At 55.2% G+C, this 21,743-nt stretch overlaps 1 protein-coding gene across 1 annotated transcript; it reads right to left on the bottom strand.

The window, feature by feature from the left end:
* Nucleotides 1–1,729: 1,729 nt before the first annotated feature.
* Nucleotides 1,730–21,326, bottom strand: RHOBTB2 (Rho related BTB domain containing 2). Its single transcript, XM_045774068.2, has 10 exons — nt 20,690–21,326; nt 16,482–16,683; nt 15,676–15,779; nt 14,971–15,156; nt 13,280–14,301; nt 12,859–12,977; nt 10,159–10,309; nt 6,623–6,711; nt 5,734–5,839; nt 1,730–4,496 (listed from the first exon to the last, which is right to left on the bottom strand). Exons 2-10 carry the CDS (start codon nt 16,671–16,673, stop codon nt 4,279–4,281), a joined length of 2,187 nt encoding a protein of 728 aa, XP_045630024.1. The 5' UTR covers nt 16,674–16,683; nt 20,690–21,326; the 3' UTR covers nt 1,730–4,278.
* Between the last annotated feature and the right edge of the window lie 417 nt (nt 21,327–21,743).

Genomic DNA, 21,743 nt, shown 5'->3' on the forward strand with positions numbered 1-21,743 from the left:
TTCTACTGTGAGTAAAATGCCGTCACACGGCATCGCGTGCTACAGAGAAATCATTCATGAAAGCAAGAGTCCATCCATGTGGCCAGTTTCGTTGTTGTCTTATTTTAAGAAATTGCCACAGCCACCCCACCTTCAGCAACCCCCTCCCCGATCAGTCAGCAGCCACCAGCATCGAGGCAAGAGCCTCCACCAGCAAAAAGATTACAATTTGCTGAAAGCTCAGGTGATGGTTAGCAATTTTTTAGCAATATTTTTTAGTTTAATACATGGTTTTTAAAAACATAATGCTATTGCACATTTAATAGACTACAGTGTGGTGTAGACATAACTTTTGTATGCACTGGGAAACCAAAGGATTCATTTGACTCGCTTTATTGCGGTATTTGCTCATTGGGGTGGTCTGGAAGTGAACCTGCAGGATCAGGTTCGAGGTGCCTGTGTATGTTCATATGTGCACAGCGAGTTGTTTTAGGGTGCCGTTCTTTTCAATCCACAGGACTTCATCCTAACAGAATCGCCCTTTCTACTTGTGTTTGTTATATTGGAAGACACAGTCACGTTGGCATGCTTGCCCTTGCTTACATCTATTGGTGTTACAAGATGTGCATCTTCCTATTTTTATATTTTTGTATATATTTCTATGAGCATGTAGAAGCTTTTGCAATGTGCTTATGAGTGTGATTGCACAGGTTACCCGAATGGGAGCAGGCAACCATAGAATGAGCACGAACACAAAGGGAGAAGACGAAAAAGGCCACCTCTGGGGATGGCCCGGGTGGATTCCCATTCTCCCTCATATGCAGCCTGAGCTTTCCAGGATCCAATGGCCAGAAACTTCTGAAGTGCTCTGAACTCCTTCCAACATGATAATTTTGTGGGTGTATGAATATTTATATTACTTATAGGCAGATGTTTCCAAGTAAGGAGAGTGAAGAGAAGGGGTGTCCTTGGGCAGCCCTGGGTTTGGGTGGGTGCCCCCAAACGTTCGGGGGCACCCACGCGTGGGCCTCCTTCTCCCCAATGGACGTGGGAGGGGGTGGGAGATGGGCTGGATCTGAGGCGGCAGGTAGGTTCTACGTCATGTGCCATTGCAGGTCACGTGCGGGACCTTCAGCCCCATCTTCATTTTCAGCTCTCCTCCCGCTACAGCTGTAGTCCAGACCTGGCAGGATAATAGCATCGAGCTTCTCCTCAGGCTTCTTGGGCTTCCCCGGCTCAGAGGTCTGTGTGTGCCCAGTCTGGTAGGGCTGGGCTCAAACCGGGGTCGCCCGAACACTTCGGTTCGGGGAATTGATGTTCTAGCGGAGTTTAGTGGGGGCACAACCCTCATGGCCTTGCTGTTTACCTCCGTCTCCCACTTCCTTCCAGAGGTCCCCCCTTCCCCTGCCCCTTCCCTTTTTTTTGGAAGACTCGAGGTTTCCTGCCTCCGCCGCCCCTTCCGCCCCTTCCTTGCCGGGCGCTTGTATCTTCAGGAGTCATGAATTTTTGCCAGTCAGCGTTCAGTTCACGCGAGCGCCCCTCCGCGGTGAGAGCCCAGCAGTGCTGGTCATGCTTACTCATTTAAGGTAAGCTGCGTCAGAGCACGAAGCTGATCCGGTCCCAGCGGACCTCGGACCTCAATAGGCACTTGGTGTTTCTTTGGTGATTGGTGTCCTTTCATGCTTCTCTCCAGTGGAAGTGCCACCTTTGAAGAGGTTGTTGGACATATCGAACAGTACAAGGCAGGCCATTAGGTACAAAATACTCATGTATTTATGAATTCATGACCAAATTAAATATGAAACCTTATATAAAAAGAGGTGTGTGTGTTTTTTCTCCCCCACCCTCCCACGCTCCTGTGAAGCAGCTTTGAGTGACACGAGTACAGGGGTGTGTTCTTGTGACTTGTCCTTCCCGTCTCCCTGGATTTCCAAATGCCAGGGTTTGGGGGGACTGGAATTCAGCCCCTCGTCCCTCCCTCCTCCTGCGAGGTTGCCAGCCCTGGCCTGGCTCCCTCACAGCCCCATAGGTGGAGTCTCTGGCTTGCACCTGGGCCTACTGGGCACCCAGGCTGCAGCTAGGAAGGGGCAGTGGGTCCCTGAGGGGTGAGCCCACCCTGGTTGCTGGGGTGGTCCTGCGGCTCCTCTCGCACGGGTTCCCTGCACCTCCTGGCCACGCTGACTCTCTCCCTTTGGCCTTTCTGCGTCCTCATCGGCCGGCCACGCTGCTCAGCCCCTCATTCCACCTCCCCCTGGATTTTAGGTTTCTGCTCTCCCTCTCACCAGGAGTTCCCAGGAGACCCCACGGCCCCAGCTCTGGCTCCCTTCCCCAGAGCGAGGGTGCTGGGTGTAGAGCTGCACCCCCCTCGCGAGCTGCCTCCTGCCTTTGCCTGTTGGCTCCCTCAGCCTCGCCCTGAAGCCAAGGATGAGAACTCAGCAGGCAGGAGCACACGTCGGTCTTGCCAGCCGGCTACCCACCCCAGAGAAGGGGAGGCAGCTCTGGTCTTGAAGTCTGCGGCTCAGACAATGGGGGTGCAGCCACCCTAGACCTGCCTGGCCTGCCCCCTCCTGCTGCTTCTCTTGACGAGGACTTACCATCAATCTCTAGTCTCAGTACCACAAAACTGTTTCTGCGTTTGCTTGACCCCGGACCTAAAGCCAGGGTCTTGCTGGTGGAGCCCACCCCAGGGTTCCACCCGTCATCAGTGGACCTCTGGCTTTTAGGTCGCCATACGGTGTGGGGGGTGAAATATGGGTCAGGATCACAAAACCAGGACAGGTAAAATGTGGCCCAGCTTTCCCCATGGGGTTGCAAGCTGCTGTCTTACCCCCCACAATCCTCCAGTCTGGTCCCCCTCTTCCTGGGACTGACTGTGCTTTGCCCCTGCTCAAGTCTCCCCTTTTCCTCCTTCCCTTCCTTGCACCCCACCCCCCGAACCAGCACTAAGTGAGGTCATGTCCTGTGGTCCTTCATTACAGGGACTCCTATTCTCCAAGTCGGTGCCCTTTCCCCTGACCTTGGACCCCCAACACATTCACATCCTGGGAAGTCACTCTCTGAAATCGAGGAGAAGAACTGATTCTCATGATGGGCAAAGCAGGGGTCCAATGCCACATTCAAGCCCTGAGACCCCCCTGCCCCCGCCCCCGAAGCGTCAATCCCCGCATGCTAACTCAGAACTCGTGCTGTCCTCAGAGCCGGCGAGCAGGGCCTGGGCATCCTCAGCCACAGCGGGTGACGAGTCCTTTCCCCACAGCCACCAGAATCAATCCTGCAGCCTACACTGCTGTCTCGTCAACACGGAGGCCCCTGTTTGTAAGCTATACAGGGTCTTTTTCTGCTATTTTTTTTCTTTGAAGGGATAGAGGCCAACATGTTTTTGTTGGTGGTGATTTTGCTGCTGTTTGGAGTTTTGTTTTGTTTGTTTTTTTGCTAATTTTGCCCCACTGTACTAACAAGAGGCAGGGGAAGGGGCCCAGAAGAGGACGGGGCTGCTGCGCCCAGACCCCCCCTCCCCCTTTCTCCTCTCCCCCTGTTCCAGCTACTTCCTTCGGTTCCCATCTCTGGATCTGCGTAGTGAAGGACGGGGAGGGAAAAGTTTCTCACTGCACCACGAGGCACTGCTCCTGGGCCCGAAGCTCTGGACAGGCTCTGCCCTCCTTGATCAGGCCTGGGAGGGAGGGATGCCCGTCAAGAGCAAGCCTTCCCACCGTGGCCTCCTGGCCTCCGCAGCTGCACCCCAGGATGTGAAAGCCTTGAGTTGGGTCTGAAGGCCTAATTTCTACCCTGACTTCTCCGGTGAGGATCTGAGTAGGCGCTGTGTGGAAGTGCCCACAAAACATCTGTCACCCTCAGGTCCATGGGTGGAAAGACGTGGCCAAGAGAGCAGGACCCTCCCTGTGCACAGCCACTCCCTGGGAGGGGGCTGCCTCCACAGACCAAGCCACACAGCCTCACGGCTGGGAGAGTCTCCCTAGGAAGCCAGCCTTCTCCGACCCAGAGTCAGATGCCAGAGCTCTCGGCACCTTCCCCGCTCCCCACCTCCCAGCAGCCATCTGCTTCCCGCCCTGCTCTGGAACGGGGGGCCCCCTGCAGGGGGTCCCTGTACTGATCCACAAGGCCCCCTCCTCCCCCCTACTCTCTTGCTGAGACGTGTCGGCTGGTGAGAAGAGCTCTGCCCTTAGGGTCCTGGTTACGTGGGTCCCCTTGTCCCTGGAAGGTGGAGGGGCGATGCAGAAGAGCAGGGGGCAAAGGCGAGTGGGGGAGACAGCAGCAGGGTCAGAAGAGGGTGGCAGCATCTCAGACCACAGCCGAGGAGGAAGATGGGGATGACGAGGAGGCCGCAGAAGAGGACGGTGAGGAGGGACTGTTCCAGAACAGCCACCGCCGCTTGGGCTGCCGTTTCAGGTGGAGATAATCCTCCTTCTCGCGCTCCTTCCGTGCCCGCTGGTAGTGATCTTCCTCCTTCAGGTACCAGACGGGGGGCCACCGGTGCTTCTCAAAATACTCCTGGTTTTCTGGAGCACAGCGCAGTAGGGCTTGGTTAGAGGGCGGGCAGGAGGAGGGGCACGAGGAGCACCGGGACGAGGAGGGGGTCCGGGGGCCGCCCGCCACCCCCATGCTACTGCCCTGGAGACCTGCCAGGGGCCTCCGTCCGGGGCACGCCCAGTGCCAGGGACCAGACCACCAGCCCTGCCTTCGGAGCCCTCTGTGCAGCTGCAGAACTTCTTTAAGAAAGTCAGCGCCAGTGCTGGGGAAAGGCACTTCCGCTCTGCTGGGCTCCATGACGCGGGGACAACCTAGTTGGGCCTCACCTGCGCTGGGAACGAACTGGGCTGGGATGGGGCGTGAGGAGGGAGAAGGGCAGCAAGGTGCTGGGCACGGCTGGGGTGGCAGCACAGACGGCTGGCAGAGTTGGCTCCTCAGGGAAGGGGAGGGAGGGCTGCAGGACGACAGAGGGCCAGCCTGGAGGGAAGGCTAGGCTGAGGGGTTCGGACTGATTCTGGAAAGTGTGCCAGGTGTGGAAGGTTTGGACCAGGGCAGTGCTGCGGCTGGAGCTGTGTTTTTGAAAGAAAATGCCCGCAGGGTGTAAAGGAGGAGGGGGTGGGTGGGAGAAGGGTGGGTGCGGGATGACCTCGCACCGGGAGGAGGGGCGCCGCAGAGTGGCAGGAACTCGGGGGGCCACAACACCTGTCCCGGGAGCCCGTGTAGCTCCTGTTGGGCCGAAGGACTGGAGATACTAATTAAGCAGAGATGATACCGCAGGGACCTCAGAGGACAGCTGGACCCGGGTGGTCCAAGCTGTGCCCATGTCTAGGTTGTGAAATCAATGTGGTGGGCCGTGAGCAGCATGAAAAACAACTGACATAGTTTCTATATGTGTACTGGCTCACAACAAAATATATTTCTTATCGTGGAGTCCTGTCTGAAAAATACCAACTCTGAAAAAAAAACCAACGAAGTCTGAAATACCAAAATACCCCCCTCCAAAACACCAGGTCTGAAAAATACCAGAAGTCCAACACACTTCTTTGTACTTGTGAGAAACAGAAGCCCCGAGAGGTCAAGTGAATTGCCTGAGGCCCCCAGCTGTCCTGCTCTTTTCCTGGGCTCCCCTCCGTGTGGCCGAAACACCTTTGCCAGGTGCTCCCCCCACCCACAAGCTCAAGTTCAGCCCAAGGATCTCTGGCAGTTTTTGGACGCCCCGGGGTCAAGTCAGAGCTCTGGCCCGTTGGGCACGCGGGAGACGCTCACCTGGGGACATGGCCTTCATGTCTCGGGGGAACTTGCGGCACACGTTGTTGTAGTTGGTGCAGATGTGGTGAAGACACCAGTCGGCCAACTGGTAGGCGCAGTGGAACTGGGGACACAGAGAAGAGCACCTACGCTGGAGCCCGGGGCGGGGTCCGCAGACACCTGTGGCAGTCTGCAGAGCCAAACGCTGGTGCAGACGGGCCAAGCCCTGCAGGTGTAACGAGCCCCTCTCGAGAGGCGAACCCACACGAAAGTGTGAGAAACATTTCATCTGCTCCTTGGCGCCACCACCGCCACCGTCACGTCACCTCTGTCCTGCCCCCAGCACCCACAGAAATCCAGAGACGCGCATGGCGCCGTCCCCCTCCAAGGCCACCGCGGAGATGTCCTCCCCCGCCCGCCCAGGGCCAGAGGGGCCTACGGCCCCGCTTAGAGAGCCGACTTCCCGCTGTGTCCGCGAGCCTCGAAGCTGCAGCTTCACTTCCCACGCTGGCCTCTAGGGGCGGAACTCCTGCACGCGGAGGGCCGTGCGGGGGACTTCGCTTCCTTGCTTGGGAATAAGGAGGTGGGCAGCTCCTTCTAGATGAAGAGTCCTTGAGGACCTCAGGCACGCTGCAACCATGTGCACACGTGAGACTGGGCTTCCGTCCCCTGCCCTGTGGTCGGACGATGCCTCAGTCCCTGGCCGCCGCGGCCAGCCTCTCCTCTGGGCATGTCAGAGTGAACCCTCCGGCTCAGAGGACAACACGGCCCTGGCCAATCAGGGAACCAAGTCTAACAGCAGGCTCCCCTCCTACCCACCGCCTGCCAGCCTCCCTCAGTCACGGCCAACGGGCAGACAGAGCCCAGAGGAAGAATGCTGGAGAAAGTCCTTCCCCTGCCATCATACCTGAGCCAGCTCTAGGAACACGAGGACGTCCCCATCAATGTCCACCATCATCTGAGTGGCTTCCATCAGCCCGGTCACCGTGTACTGCTCTGTGACACACACAGTCAGGAGTCAGCTGAAGAACCACATGGACGGACGTGCACTCACTTACGCCCCCGGCAGGGACCCCCTGCAGCCAGAGGCAGAGAAGGGCCAGCGGCAAGTCCTAACAGGCCGGGAAAGGCCACACGCCAGTGAAGTCTGCTCCACCGGTGAGGAAACTGGGATCACAGCAAGACTTTCCAGCGGAGTGGGGATGGGAAGTGAAGGTGTATGTTAGTCAGAATCACATCGGAGACGTGTTCCAACGACATCTGTTGCACCCAGGAGTCTGGTGCGTGTGGGGTGAAAGCCCGCAGCAGAACCGGCCATTGATGCTGACGGGAGAGGCTGGTCACTCTCAGGTTTGCTGAGAACTCGGAACTACAACTAGGGATTGAATCTAGTTGCTTGTGTTAACTGAAATTTCATAACAAACTGTGAACAAACCTTACATTTTATGTTAAGACATTTATATAAAAGAAGTAAGCACTCTTAATCCTGAAGTTTAACTGCATCAGTACAAACCCATGAGGTATTTTATCCTCATGGGGGCGCCTGGGGGGCTCAGTTCCTTAAGCGTCCGACTCTTGATTTCGGCCCGGGTCATCATCTCAGGGTCGTGAGATCGAGCTCCACGTCAGGCTCCGCACGGGCATGGAGGCTGCTTAAGATTCTCTCTCTTCCTCTCCCTCTGTTCCTCCCCTACCCCTGCTCACGCTCTCTCTCTCCCGCTCTCTCCGTCTCAAACAAACAAACTTTAAAATCTAATTCCCAGCTCTAGAAAAAGACCTAGAAACAACAGCTAGAAACAATACAGTAGTAACGTGCATCCCTCGTGCTCAGATTATAGCCTTGAAATACCACGTCCAACTATAAGAAACAGACTTCTCAGAGAAATGGCCGATTCCAGGTCTGGGCCAAGAGTTGTACAAAATGAACCTGGAACACCTTGTCACTCCACATAACCAGAAAGCTCACTCCGAGCCGACCTGAAGAGACTCTTGCTGGCAAAAGGTGCAGTGTGGTATTTCAGCTTCAATAAAGATAACTGTAGTTATTTGAAACCAATTGAGTGTGTTCGTAATAATATTTAAAAATAAAAACTAATCGGGCACCCGCAAAGGGTGATGGGAAACAAATTTATCTTGAAGACCGGTAAATAAAAGGGTACAACCAAGCATTCATCTGCCCTTCCTGTATGAACCACACCACCGGGCGAGCAGAGAAGGTCAGGGGAAGTGGCTCTCTTTTCCAAAGTATTCCGACAGACAAAGAAGGAACGATTGAATTGGAATATTATCATCTCACAACACCTCATAAATCAATGGATCCACGCAATGATACTCAGTGGCTGCTAACGTCACAAAAAGATCACAAAAAGAGACAAAGCTTCTTGATGAAAAACAGAAATGGAGCGCCTCGCTGGCTCAGTCGGTGGAGCGTGTGACCCTAGATCTCGGGGTTGTGAGTTCAAGCCCCATGCTGGGTGTAGAGATTACTTCAAAATAAAATCTTAAAACAAAACAGGAATAACCTATGAAGTAGTTTTAGCAAAAGAAAGTTGAATATGAATCTGATCGAGCCCCTAGATCAATGGCCAATCAGTGAAAAATCTAGATTTTCTAGAACATCAGTGGGTTTTTTTCCAATAGATAAATTGCAAGGCAAAAAAAATTTTAATGAACAAGGAAGCTTTAGATTAGAAGAAATTTTTAAAAGGCATATAAAAAATAAGACCATGCTATCGTGTGTAAGGATGCACACACGGAAGATGAAAGTATGAAGAGCAAGAAGGGAGGCCAATAAAAAATACCCTAGAAAGGAGTGACAGGCAAAGCGTTACTCCTGAGGACGGGAATGGACCTGTGACTGGCAGGGACAGGCAGAGGGCTTCTGCGATGGCCAGCAAGGTGCTAGCTCTTGATATGAGTCCTTTGACCTTATAATAATTCATGAAGCTAAACATATGTTTCATGCATTTGTGCTCTATTGAACAATGAAAAAATTTTTAAGCCTGAATTAATAACTTCATAGAAAGCCTATCTCCCAAAACATAGAGCACCACCAATCATGCCATGCTTGACATTTCCCGCTGATCCTTGACAAGACACGTGCACGACGCACGTCTGTATGCTTTGTAGTGCATGTGGACCGTTCCCCAGGAAAAGTCACTTAGTGGGTATTTTCTAGAAGCCTCTCCATGCAACTGCGCAGTTTAACATTTGTAACGGCTGACTTATTTCTGATCGCCCACCATGATGAAGCAAACTTACAGAAACATCTTTATACATATTTTGGAGATAGTCTTTCAAAAGTTGAATTACTCGGTCTAAGAGTTTGGAAGTTACCTATGCTCTGTGAAGACCACACCACTTTCCACTTTCCACGGCAGCTATGGTGGACAGCCTGTTTCAGCTGTGATCTTTAGAAGCCTCTCTCTTTCTTCCCACCTTAAAGCCCTCTGTGTTTCCAACTAGGAGGGTCCCTGGACTCTCTCTGTAGGCTCAGCACTTAACAAATTCTGATCAATGATTTCTTCCTTCTTCCTATGACCAAGCCCCATCCTATAACTAATTTCTCATCATGGTTTTGCTTTTCCTCCTGTACGAGTCCCCGTCTTGAGCACCGGTCCAGTGCCCCGGCAGCTCCGATGCTAGGTCCTTCCCTGAATCTCCACTCAATATCTAAGGCCCTGCTTTCTGCCCCCGGACCTGCCCAAGAACACGGACGCTGATAGCAACAGCAGCAAGGTGCCAACGCCAACACAACGCACATAGCAATTCCAACAGCCAGCATCACCCTCTTCATCCAGGTGGCCCCAGACTCCCTTCATCCGGATAGCACCGCTCCTCTTCTCCAACCCCTCGACCCCCTCCCCCATCCCCATTGCCTGCTGCTCGGTTTCCCTGCGGCCTCGGGCCCTGCTCCATGCCAAGGGCCTCTGTGATGGGTTCATTCTAAAAGCTGAGCTCCAGCTCTCACGGGCTTTCCAAGGAACTAGGGGTGGAGGTCAATGTTTATTGTCTATTTCTGGAAGAAAGAGAAAGTGAAGATGGAAGAGGAGGAGGAGGAAGAAAAGAAAGAAAGAATGCGGCAGAGGAGGAGGAAAAGAACCAAAGGGGAGCAATGAGGAATGGTGTTCTATTCCTCTTGACTTAGTTGCCCCGCTGAGGCGAAGCTGATGGAACACCAGGCGCTGTCATCTACTGGAGACCCCTCGGTTGGGCCCGAAACCCTTTGTGGAGAGCCGACCATGTGACACCATCGAGCACGTCTCTCACACGTGCTGCTTTATATCCACGTCCTCCCCAAACCCCAGGACACAGCGACACATTTCACTTTATGTAAACGCAGTCCCTTGGTACTCACAGCCTGTCCCCTGGGGGGATGCAGATGAGAGAAGAAATCAGGCTGGGGGGGGGGGTCCCTGTCTTCTCCCCCAGGGGCCCGGGTACCTGTGAGGGCAACCAAGTGCGGCAGGCACAGGCGGTTGGCCAGGATGATGAGCTTCATGTCGTCCAGGTCGGGACTGGAGGTGAACGTGCCCGTGTACAGGTACTCCAGCACTGCCCTCATGCAGCTCTTGCTCGTGTGAGGAAACACCACCTGCGGGGCAAGGAGACAGAAGGCCTCAGGGAGGCCCAGCTTTCCAGAAGGAGGAGCTCGGGTCGGGAAACTCTAAAGGCCCCGGCTTTCTGCTGGCTCCACCGGACGGGCAGCCACCCCTGAGCCGCCCCTGTGCTAGCTCCGACGGCCCCCCAGGGCCTGTCTCCCAGAGCAGAAGCCCGTACGGAGCCCGTGTGCTGACCACACCCGTGAGCAGCGCTCTGACAGTTTCAAAGAACCTGGGTTCAGGGCACCTGGGTGGCTCAGTCGGTTGAGTGTCAGACTCTCGAGATCGGCTGAGGTCACGATCTCAGGGTCATGAGATCGAGCCCTACACTGGGGCTCCGCACTCAGTGGGGAGTGTGCTGGAGACTCTCTCTCTCCCATTCCCTCTGCTTCTCCCCATGTTCACACATCTGCACTCTCTCTCTCTCTAAAATAAATAAATAAATCTTTAATTAATAAAAAAAGAAAAGAACCTGGATTCCCACTTGCATGCTTCCAAAGCCATGCTGTCTTGGAAGATGTTTGAAGGAGTCCTTCCTGCCACCTGAACCCACACCCCGGCCCCACCTGGCCTTGCCGAGGTCAGTGCAAGTGGGGTACGAAAGAGCAAAGCCAACACCAGCTGACTTCTCACTGGCTGCCTGAAGCTGCTGCTTTGGGGCCCTGGGATCTCTTGAGGGCTGTGCTGCAACAAAAACTGCTTTCTCATTAGACACAAGTCTCTCCGGGCTGCATGGGAGCCATCTGGAGCTTTACGCTGCTTCTATGGTACCGAGAAGTGCCTTGGGCGGGCCGGCCCCTGGGGCTCTCAGGAACGCCTCGTCTCACACTCACAGAGGCCAATCCCACTCATGCTTCAAGGATCGGAGACCAGCTCACAGCTCAACCCCTCCACTTAGCCTTCCGGAAGGACCTCCTTCCCAGAAATCTTAAGAAACTGTTATTCTTTGTCACAGGATGCTATCCTGTGTCGTTCATAGTCCTGTCTTTCCCTCAAGTGTTTGGTGAGCTCTTACTAAGGGACCAGGATGGAGCGGGGCTGGGGAGAGGTGGGGAGGAAAGAAATTCCAGACCAGGTGAGAAAACAGCGTGCGGACCCTCAGAACCTCAAGCAGTTGCACAAAGCTGTACCTTGTTAACTGTGACAGCTAGCGGTATGGGAATTCAAGGAAAAGAGAGAATACCGAGGGCCTCAGCCTGGGCTACTCTGCTCGGCTGTGAGAAAGGAAAGGAGAGAACAGACTTAAGAGACTATTTCTAAGGATACACTGATAGGCCCCTTACAACTCTGTGTTTCCGGTTTCGGTTCCTGAGAAAGTGGCTGAAACAGTGACGAGACAGTCGGTCGGAGCAGTGCTGCTTAGAGGGAAAGGTGATTATACGAAGCATTTTTTATTGTCTGTGTTCTGCTCCTTTGGCATCTGGGGCCTTGCTGACCCCAGCGGGGTTGCCCCTCCCAGGGCTTGTAAAGGAGGCGGTCAGCATGCCTTTCACGTGCAAATCAACTAATCCCAAGTCCACACCCCAACCACCTCCTTTATCAGGCTCACTCTCTCAGCCACTCTCTCCTGCCCTTGCCACCCTAAGGCCAGGTACCGCATGACTTGGGACAGCCCCAAAGCCTGCTGAAATTATTCAGACTAGCCAGTCCTAAGCCTGCTCCCCCTGCCTCACCCATTCCTTCCCACAGAAACTACAGCGAAGGCTCTTGTTCGCTGTTCCCTTCACTCCCTTTGCCTCCAGACTGACCCTGGTGCTTCCCTGTGTGGCCCCCTGTGCCAGGCATGCCCCCTCCTACAGACACCTGGGAGTATAAAAATCTCTCTGTCCAGGGGCGCCTGGGTGGCTCAGTTGTTAAGCATCTGCCTTCGGCTCAGGGCGTGATACAGGTGTTCTGGGATCAAGCCCCACATCAGGCTCTTCTGCTAGGAGCCTGCTTCTTCCTCTCCCACTCCCCCTGCTTGTGTTCCCTCTCTCACTGGCTGTCTCTATCTCTGTCGAATAAATAAATAAAATTTAAAAAAAACAACTCTCTGTCCAATGGCAACTTTCTCCTGGTCTGTGGGCTTCACCATACCTAAGTAATGGTAAGACATACATTTAAAACAGTGATGGATTCATGTTGGCACACACTGAATTTTTTCCACTTGGCTCACATGTGTTAGGGAGAAAGCAAGGTACAACGTATAGAGCCAAGGAATCGAAGTCTTGAGTTCAAGTCCAAACCTCTCCTTTCTACTTATATAACTTTGCACCAGGCACTTAACTTCCCGGGGCCTCACTTTCCTTATACAGTGGGAACACGATGCCAAGTGTAGGAGTTGTGTGTGAGGTGAGATAGGCGATAATATATCAAAAGTGCTTTCTACACCATAAAGGGAAGACATCACTATAATTCCCTGTCTTGAAATATCATAAGATCCTTGGCTATGGGAGCCATCTCGCAGTCAGTGCTGAAGGAAGTCCCAGTAAATGGCAGATGCCTCAGGTGGGGAGGGTGGAAGTCTCTCTCTCCTTCCCACCTATTCCCCTCCTAGCCTTACCTCCCTGGTGGAACTCTCCACAAATGGCCCCCCAAACATGGCGGCCATCCAGTCACAGCTGGAAATCAACAGGGGCTTATGGGCGCTGATGGTGCCATCATCCAGGATGAAGGTCACATCTGTCCGGGAGGAGAAGAGGTATCACGTGAGGATGTGGTGAAAGAATGTGGGAGAACCCACCCCAAAGATCGACACTGTGCCCAGACAACCCACTTTCTTCTGAAGCCACTGCTGTAGAGAGCTACATGACCAAGTTCTCGGGCTTGGGTACTAGGCTTCGGGAGCAGAGCCACCGTATCTCCAGGACATCAGCAGCTGAGATGACTCAGAACGCTAATCGGACCAACCCGGACTCTTCAGAAGGCTAATTGGAGGGAAGTCCCCTGCCCTCTGGCAGTCAGCTCCTAAGCACAATCCATACCTGAGAAGGTGCCTTTTGCCAAGCACTCCTTCACCCGGTTGGTCCGGCGGACGTGGAAGGCCTTAGTGATCTCTTGGTTCATGAAGGCCTCGTTGTTGAGAATGTTGGCCACCATCATGCGCAGATCAAAGACCTCAAGCAGTTCAGCAATGTGGGCGATGTGCATGAGGTCCCGCTCGTTCTCATCCAGCTCCCCAGTGTACAGGTACTTGAGAACAGCCCGGAAGGGCCCCGGCTGGATGGAGTTGTCCATTTTCACCACCACCATCAGCCGGGATTTGTAGGTCAGAGGATCTTCTGCCATTTCTTCTTGGATGCTCACAAAAGCTCGGCTCCAGGAAGACAGTACTCGACCCCTCCCGGGCAGATACCCTGTTCCATTGCCCCGTAAGATTCCGTCGCTGGTGGAGGCGCGGAGCCCAGCAGGACCCGAGCCCCCGCCCTCCTCCACGCTCTCGCACACGTCAAAGCTGGCCGCCCGCAGCAGGAAGTCCCGGCCGTGGTGGTGGTGGTGGTGGTGATGGTGGTGGTGATCAGGGTGAGCCCGGTGGTCCTCTGGGCGGGGGCCCCCTGGCCCCGAGGGGCCCCCCAGCTCCCCCTCACTCAGGTCCATGAGGAACAAGTCATAGAACTTGGAGGAGGAGGTGGAGAGGTAGATCTTGTGGGCAAAGATGCGCACCCGCTCCTGCAGCACCAGTATGACATCCGCACACAGCGGGTCCTCCAGGAGGTGGGCGGGGCACTCCTCGCTGCTGGAGGGGGGGTCGGGCACCACGATGATGGGGGGAGGCGGCTTGGGAGGCAAGAAGGGCGCCTGCAGCAGAGGCCGCTGTACATTACGGAGGTGGGATTTCCAGAACTGCAGGTGTCGGCGGGAAATGAGCGCTGCGCGGATGGCATTGTCAAAGACGTCTTTGATGCCAAACTGGGCCACCACACTGGTCTCGTAGTAGGGGATGCCCAGCTCCTTGGCCACCTCCCGACCCTTCTCTGGGGGAAGGATCTCGTTGGGCTTGATGGGCCTGGTAGATTCAAGAAGGAAAACAAAACATGTGGGTGGGGGAGGAGGGGCAGGGGAGGGGCAGGGAGAGGCAGCTCTCCAGAGCCTGCCTGTTCCCCAGAGGACTGGGTCAGGGGTGGTGTTTCTGCTCAGGATCTGTCTCTGTCTGACTCCTGCCCTTTCTCCTCTGTCTAGTCAATTCTTACCAGTTCTTCAAGGCCCGCTACCAATCCCCTCTTCTTGTAGGAAGCCTTCTGTATTTATGCCAGCCCCCCGCCTTCCCCACCTCAAAGCAGTGGCAGCACCAACCACCTCTCTGGCAATTAGCATGCAATGTTCCACGCTGGTTTTTAACATGGCCATATATGGAGTTCATCTCCCAGCATGATCATAAGCCCCTTCCCGCAAAGACTACCTCATTTTCTCCTTCCCTCCCATGGTGCTTAGCCCAGGATGGCCCACACAGGGTATAACGGATATGTGGATGCATGGATGGATGACTGAACAAATGAACAAATGAATGAATGGGCATTCTCTATTCTCTTTGCCCCCCCGCCCCTGCATGGCTTGCTTCAAATGGAGGGTAGGGATGAGGCCAAGTGGATTCCCTCGGGGCTGAACAGGGAGCCATGGATATGCACCCCTCCCTCGATCTTCCTCCTCCCCCCTCCCTAGCACCAGCACCCCCTACCTAGCCAAGGGTCGCCTGGCCCTATTGACAGCCTCCAGGTCAGCATAGCGCAGGTCTAGCTGGCAGCCCACCAAGATGACAGGTGCTCGGGGGCAGAAGTGCTTGATCTCTGGGTACCACATGGTCTTGACATGGTGGAGGGAATTGGGGTTGGCAATGGAGAAGCACAGAACCACCACATCGGATCTGGGGGTGGGAGAGTGAGGTTATAGGCAGGGAAAGCTACTGGTAGGTTACTGTCCCTGGAACAAGGGAGAACACACATACCCACCCCAAACTACACTACATCCCACGTCTGTCATATGCATCTGCTCCATGACCTTGCGCAGAATGTGTAATAATAGGACCTCTAATTTATATACCTCTAATTTAGCATTTTAGAGCTTTCGAAAACTCTCGTTTTGACCTCATGGCTATCTTATGGGTTAGAAATTACCATTGTACAATCCGTGGCTGAGGAGAATCAATTCAGAACAGTTCCCCTAATTGTGCATAGTCACAGAGCTGATAGGTAGCAGGGCTGAGACTCCTGACTCCAAACCCGGCTCCTTCCACTGCCCCAGGCTGCCTCCCCTGTGAGGGTCGGCCATGCTGTTCTCTCTGTTCCCTCCTCCCAGCTGAAATTTCAGAGCATTGTTGTTCCTTGGGAAGGCAGGGAAAACCTACCCACCCGGCTTCCCGCAGCCAACCAGAGGCCTTACCTACCTCCCATAAGCAAAGCGACGGTCTTTGTGGTGGTCTCCAAAGGTGTCCCAGAGGCGGAGGGAGACGCTGACATCATCTACCACATCTCTGGAGCGTTCCAGCACCTGTAGGGTGTGGGGGGGTTCGAAGAGGAGTGGGAATCAAGGGCAATGGTTCTAGGGGCCTCTGCATGCCAGCTCAGGGTGGCGCCGGCTCATCCCCGAGGGTCCCAGACAGCATGGGGGTAGAGGGACAGAGCTGGCTAGGGTCCTGGCAGCCCCCTCCATGTGCTGTGCCCAGCACTTTATCTGGGTGCCATCTCTGCATGCCAACAGCAAGAGTGGGCTCTAAGCCGGCTGGAAGGGAAGAGCCTCTCAGAGGGTAGACTGTCCTGGGGTGGAAGGGATCTCAGCGAGCCTGCCCTGTTCCCAGCCTCGCCTGCACATTACAAGCCTCTGTTTTTGGTATTGGCCGACAGCTTCTTTTTTCCTCTCTGCCCTCATCTCTCCAACAACCCCCTTCACCGCAGTGCTCCCCATTACTGGGGGCTGTGACTGCATGAGATGCTGTGTCCCAGGCAAAGCTTGGGTCTCAGGCACCAGCTCGGCCATGCCAAACACAAACGGTTAAGCATCCCTCCCCTGGGGTGGGCTTCCGTCAGCCCTCTCTCCTGGAGCTCCTTCCTCTTTAGCTGCCCCCGCGCCATGCCCAGGGGCCTCCATGAGCTTGGCACAGGCCGGGCCGTGTTTGGAGACACTGCGCTCCGGCTTAGGAAGAAGCCCGAATCCATGGGGTGGACCCCCAGCCGAGCGGCCGTGCAGCCTTACCTCCTGGCACACCCGATACTGGTCGATGGCCCAAACCGTGGGCACATGGGTGGCAAGCAGCTGGTACTGGGTGAGGGTGGCATTGCAGGCCCGTGCACAAATGAGCCTGGTCTTGCCCACCGCGTTGTCTCCCACCACAACGCACTTGATGGTCTCTACGTTTGGCCTTTCATAATCCATGTCAGAATCCATTAATTGGGACCTGAGGGAGAGGAGCGTGGTGGTCAAGGTGGCTCCGCACCCCGGCTCCCTGAGGGCCAGGGCCAGCAGCTCTCCGCAGCTGGGACTGGCCCCTCTACCAGCATCTGAGTGGAGAGGGGGCGAAGGGAGTGGGCAGCTTTCTGGATGATCGTTCTGTGGGGCCTGAGAAGCTGGGGGCCCACTCAGGCTGCAAGGAGCTGCGGCACCACGAATGCCGCTTGTCTGCCTCCTGTTGCCACCATCCTCCCGCTGGGCTTCTGGCTGGGGGAGGCCTGTGAGAGACCCCATGGCAGAACCCACCCCGGGCCTGGCCCCACTCTCCCAGGAAGAGGAGAGTCCACCTGGGAAGCGCACTCCTCATCCAGACTCTCCTCCTCTGGGCAACAGAACAACAAACAGCTGAGAGAGGCAGAGTCCTGGCCAGGTCCCCACCCCTTCCCAGCATGCCGGAGGGCAGGGCCACTTTAAAATTTAATGGACTCGTCAGAGCTGGGTGGCCGCTCTCCTGTCCTCCATCTTTGCCTCCCTCCCTTGCTCCCTGGTGGTGGATTTTCAAGCCCTGGCTTGCCTATGGCCACCCTTCAATGCTAGCCCCCAGCCTCCTTCAGCGAGATGCCAGAATTTTTCCTCCCAGTCCCTCTGGAGGCACCTGAACAGCCCATGGGCCACCTCCTCCCCTCCTCTGAGCCTGTCACGTTACCTGTATGGCTCACTCAGCTGCAGGCCCAGTTTTGAGATGGCAGTGGAGACAAACACGGGCCTGTGACTCTTCACTCCAAGGCCAATGGGCCTTACCGCCCTGCTCCAACAGGCCCTCTAAGCATCCTGCATGCAGCCTCAGGGAGAGTGAGATACGCCCCCTTGCGTACTTCCCATTCCTAGGGAGGAGGATTCTCAGGCTGGAAGCCCCCTGACCCCTGGCGCTCCTGGAAGGCTGCTGGGGGAAGCAGAGGGTCAGAAACTTGGGCCTGAATTTCTGCACAAATGCTTGCCTCAGTTTCCTTCTGTGCTGAACAGAGGGAGTGCCTTGTCCACCCACAGACGGGGATTAACAAACGGATGGCCCTTCTGTAGTGGAAATGTCATGTCAATGTTTAAAAAGCTGTCACCAGGAAGGGACCCTCAGCTTGAGGGCAAGGGTGCTTTCAGTGGCAGTGTCCCAGCGGCAGTTACTCTCCTGAAAGGGTTGAGGAGAGGAGCGTGGGGTAAGTCCAAGGCAGACATTGTTAGGGAACCTGGTTTCACCTAGGTCACTGGCCTGCTCCCACTCACATTCCCTGTGTGCACGAAGTCAGCTGGGGGCTGCAGCAGCCTGCAGGACTCCTTCCTAGGCCAAGGAAGGTTGAGCTCCTAAGTGTCCTGGAGGCAGTCCAGGCGCCCTCACCGCTGAGCCAGCCAGCCAGAGAGCCAGGCCACCAGCCCCAACAGAGCAGCTCCCTTCCTGCCGGGCAGTAACTGGATGCCAGCATGCAGGAGTGCAGAACTGACACATCCAAGTAACGATGGCAACTGGCATTTGCGCGAGTAGATACATCCCAGCAGCCTAAGCAAAAAGTGCAGCAAGGACTTTTCAATGAGACGAGCACCTCCTTCCTCTTGGAATTCTATAGGATCTGAACTCGAAACAACAACGGGTCTCCACGCAGCCCCTCCCTGGTCTCCAGAGCAACTGTCTGCAAGATACCCCCTGCCTCCGCCACCCTCCTCACCCTCCCCAGTGGGGCAGCCATCGTCCTAACCACCATCTTGCCTCCTCCCCTGAGCTGAGGACCAGGAGCCCCACTTTGATGGTTCCTGGTCTCAGTCAGGCAACTGGGAAGGAATCGCCTGGGCTGTGGTTTCTGCTCTATAGCTGAAGAACAAAACAGACTCCCAAATAGAATATGTATAGCTGGAGGAGAAAGACTACAAAACCCACCTGCCAGCAGAACTTCTTTCTCAAATTTAGATTCGAATGGCCTGTGGGTGTGGAAGCAGAAGGGGGGATGAGGAGGCACGGACGAGGGGCATCAGTTCTTAAACCCAGGAGCATCTGGACAGTGAGGAGGATGCCAGAACACCAGTAGAGCAACACTGGTGCGAATTCAGGGAGTTTATGGTTAAAATACACCTGCACACCTCATGCACCTCTCTAAGTAGGGGACAGCCAACCAACAAGTAGGAAGGCCACCGGGAGTTTAGACAGCAGCCCTGCTGGGTGCTCCTCTGGCTGAACAGCCCCTCCCCATCCACTCTTCAGCCGCTCCCGCAGCCTTCCCCTGCTTGTCCTTGGACTTCCTCCCTATTTTTCTCATTCTCACCCACTCCACCCCTGTCCCAACCGCCTGACTTCAGATCTAGGAAACTTCGTGTCTAGGAAAGGGCAAATCTCTTTGCTTCTCTGGCCATCAGTCTGCCCTTCTGGAAAATGGGTATGAGAGCTTCGGAAGAAAGTTTCCCGAATCTTGGTGAATTTGTGCCAAGAGAGCCTGGGTGGAAAGGAGGTATTTGTCTTCTTATGTAATCTGGTATTATATAATGCTAGATTACACATCTATATATGTAATTCTATCTCTCTTTAAGATACAGACTGGCCCAATTAAGCCAGCAGGCAAAACTCTTTAGCCGAATCAGGCCTGTCTTAAACAGGGATCCTGTACCGGAGATAGTGTGCCAAAGCCAGCGGTAATATGATTTTTGCTCTAGAATATTGCTACTTTACTGTATCATTGCTGATGTATGATGATACAACCCACTCAATGAGCTTCTCAACTTCCCCTTCCCTTCTGGCACTCTCTCCTTCAATGACTCTAGACTTTTCCGCACAATTGCCTCATCCTCATTCCTTCTGAGCCTCTAGACAAACCTCCACAGACTATGGCTTCCTTGCCCTCCTGCCCTGGGTATCACAATCTCCAATTCATTCCTCTCCTTCAGTGATCTCGGAGTCACATAGATGCTCGCTCCCCACCCCGTCCCGTGATCCCTGTCCCCCTCTCCACAATCAGCCTCCTGCCCGCTGCTCCCCCAGCTCTGTGTACTCAAGCCAGGCCAAAGGCAAGGTGCGCTCAGATTAGCTACAACCCTCACCGGGTAACAGTGCCACCCCCACACCCTACACACACTCTTTGCAGAGCCCAGAAAAGCCCCCTTTTCCCTCCCACAGCTGATAGGAGGCTTGTTCATCTGTGGCTGCCCTAGTCTGGTTGTCAAGGAAACGACAGAATCTCCCTGGGAGCCTGGTTTGTCTCCTAGCAACCAATATCCCACATCCTGCATCTTACAAAATGCAAAAGGGAGGTATATCCTCAAAATGAAGGTAAAAATTGCGGAGGATAGAGAGGAAGGGAGAATCGGAAAGAGAAGCCCAGAGAGGGTGGCTTTTCACCGAGGTTGCTGACATTGTAATATTGGGGAGGCGGGGAGATGAAGCCCTCCTGCAGATCCAGTGGACAGCAAGGCTCAAAGGGATCGTGAATGATCATATTAACAAAAAATGCAAACCTAAACACACAGAAAAAACCTTCTCAAACATCAACAAACAACGCTAAGCATTTCTCCCATAGTTTGCCAGAACTCTGATGCACAGACTGCAATGGAGTTGGGCTGAAAGAAATATCTCCGGAACGGCGAGCAAAAACATCCAAATTCCATTGTTTTTTAACAGAAACATTTCCACCACTCTGGACCTTTATTCCTGACACGCTGCTCTGCACACACACACACACACACACACACGCACACTAAAAATAATTTTTTTAAAAACGGGGAAAGAGGAAGGCCACGACACGCCAAGGTAATCAAGTCATTTTCCTTCCCGAGAAAAACCCGGAAAAGATTAGTCCCCGCCCCCTGAGACCCCAGCAGCCAAAGCCATAGCCAAGGGGAGAGGGAGTGTCGGGGGCGGGGGGGAGGGGGAAACCTTCAGAAGGGGCGCAGATAGGGCCGGGGAGGGCACAGGAGGGCGAAGCGGCGCGTTTCCAGGCAGCTTACAACACGGCCATAATAGAAATTAATCATTTACTTACACCACTACATGTGACGGGGTAATTTCTAGTGTAAGGAACACATCTCTTCCTGCTAAGCACGCTCATTTTAGTGAAATGTCTGGGGTCACTCCGAGCGTGCAAGTTAGGACGATGCCGGCGCCGCCGCGCTGCTGCTGCCGCCGCCGCCGCCGCCGCTGCCGCTGCTGCTGCCGCTACAGGCTCCGGGCCCGGGTCGCGCTAGATCAGAAACTCTGACAGAGCAGCCCAGGCCGGACGGCGGGCCGGGAGCGGCCGCGCGCGCGGCACTGCAGCCATTGCCTCTTCCGGATCAGCATCTCCCCGCGCCCCGGGCGCCCAGTGTCATGGAGGCACGCTGGAGTGGGCTGCGCACGGCCGCCCAGACCTCGGGCGTCTGGGCCGCGCCGCCGCCGCGGGTCCTCTGGCTGCGGAGGCTGGAGGCGACGCACCGTTGAGGAGGAGAGGGGCGAGGCCGCTGCCGCTACGCGCCCGGCCGCTCCCAAGGCGCGGCCGCGAAGACGCCTAGCGCCGCAGTCCCGGGGACCGCTCGCGACCTCCTTTTTTCATTCACAAAAAAAGGAAAGGGGAAAAAAAAAGAAAGAAAGGGAGGAAGAACGGGGGGGAAAAAATCGCACCTAGGACTGCTGCCGTGACAGGCTCCGCCCACCGCGGAGCTCCGTTGGTGGAAAGGGGTCTGGGGGCGGGGGAGGGGCGGGGAAAGAAGGGGATTGGGCGACCGGCGGTCCCGCCCCTGCCCCGCCCCACGGCGCCGCTCACTCCCTCCCGCCCTCCCTCCCTTCCCCCGCCCGGAGGGAAAAGGCTGGGGGGGGGTCTCGGCTCACCACCAGTGGCGGTCTCGTCCCTCCACCTGGCAAGGCGCAAAACCTCGCTGGACTCCCACAGGGTTTTCCCCTTTCCTCCGGGAGGCTGAGAAAGAACTCTGAGCCGCATCTTAGCCCTGGAGGGGATACGAATTCGGGGAGGGGAACTTGACACATTTTCCTTGTCTCTTAAATCCAGGCCTCCACCCCTGGCCCATGGAGGGAGAAACGCAGCCTTTCTACACAGGCCCTGC

Source organism: Ursus americanus, chromosome 13 (genome assembly GCF_024610735.1).
Source record: "Ursus americanus isolate L20-20 chromosome 13, mUrsAme1.1.p, whole genome shotgun sequence".
Taxonomy (NCBI): Eukaryota; Metazoa; Chordata; class Mammalia; order Carnivora; family Ursidae; genus Ursus; species Ursus americanus.

Excerpts from the sequence above, each read along its gene's own strand:
- RHOBTB2 (XM_045774068.2), bottom strand. The coding sequence starts at position 16,673 with ATGGATTCTGACATGGATTATGAAAGGCCAAACGTAGAGACCATCAAG. Across the intron at positions 15,157-15,675 it reads CGTCGCTTTGCTTATGGGAG|ATCCGATGTGGTGGTTCTGT; the intron begins GTAGGTAAGGCC and ends TCCCACCCCCAG. Across the intron at positions 5,840-6,622 it reads TGTTCCTAGAGCTGGCTCAG|TTCCACTGCGCCTACCAGTT; the intron begins GTATGATGGCAG and ends CTGTGTCCCCAG.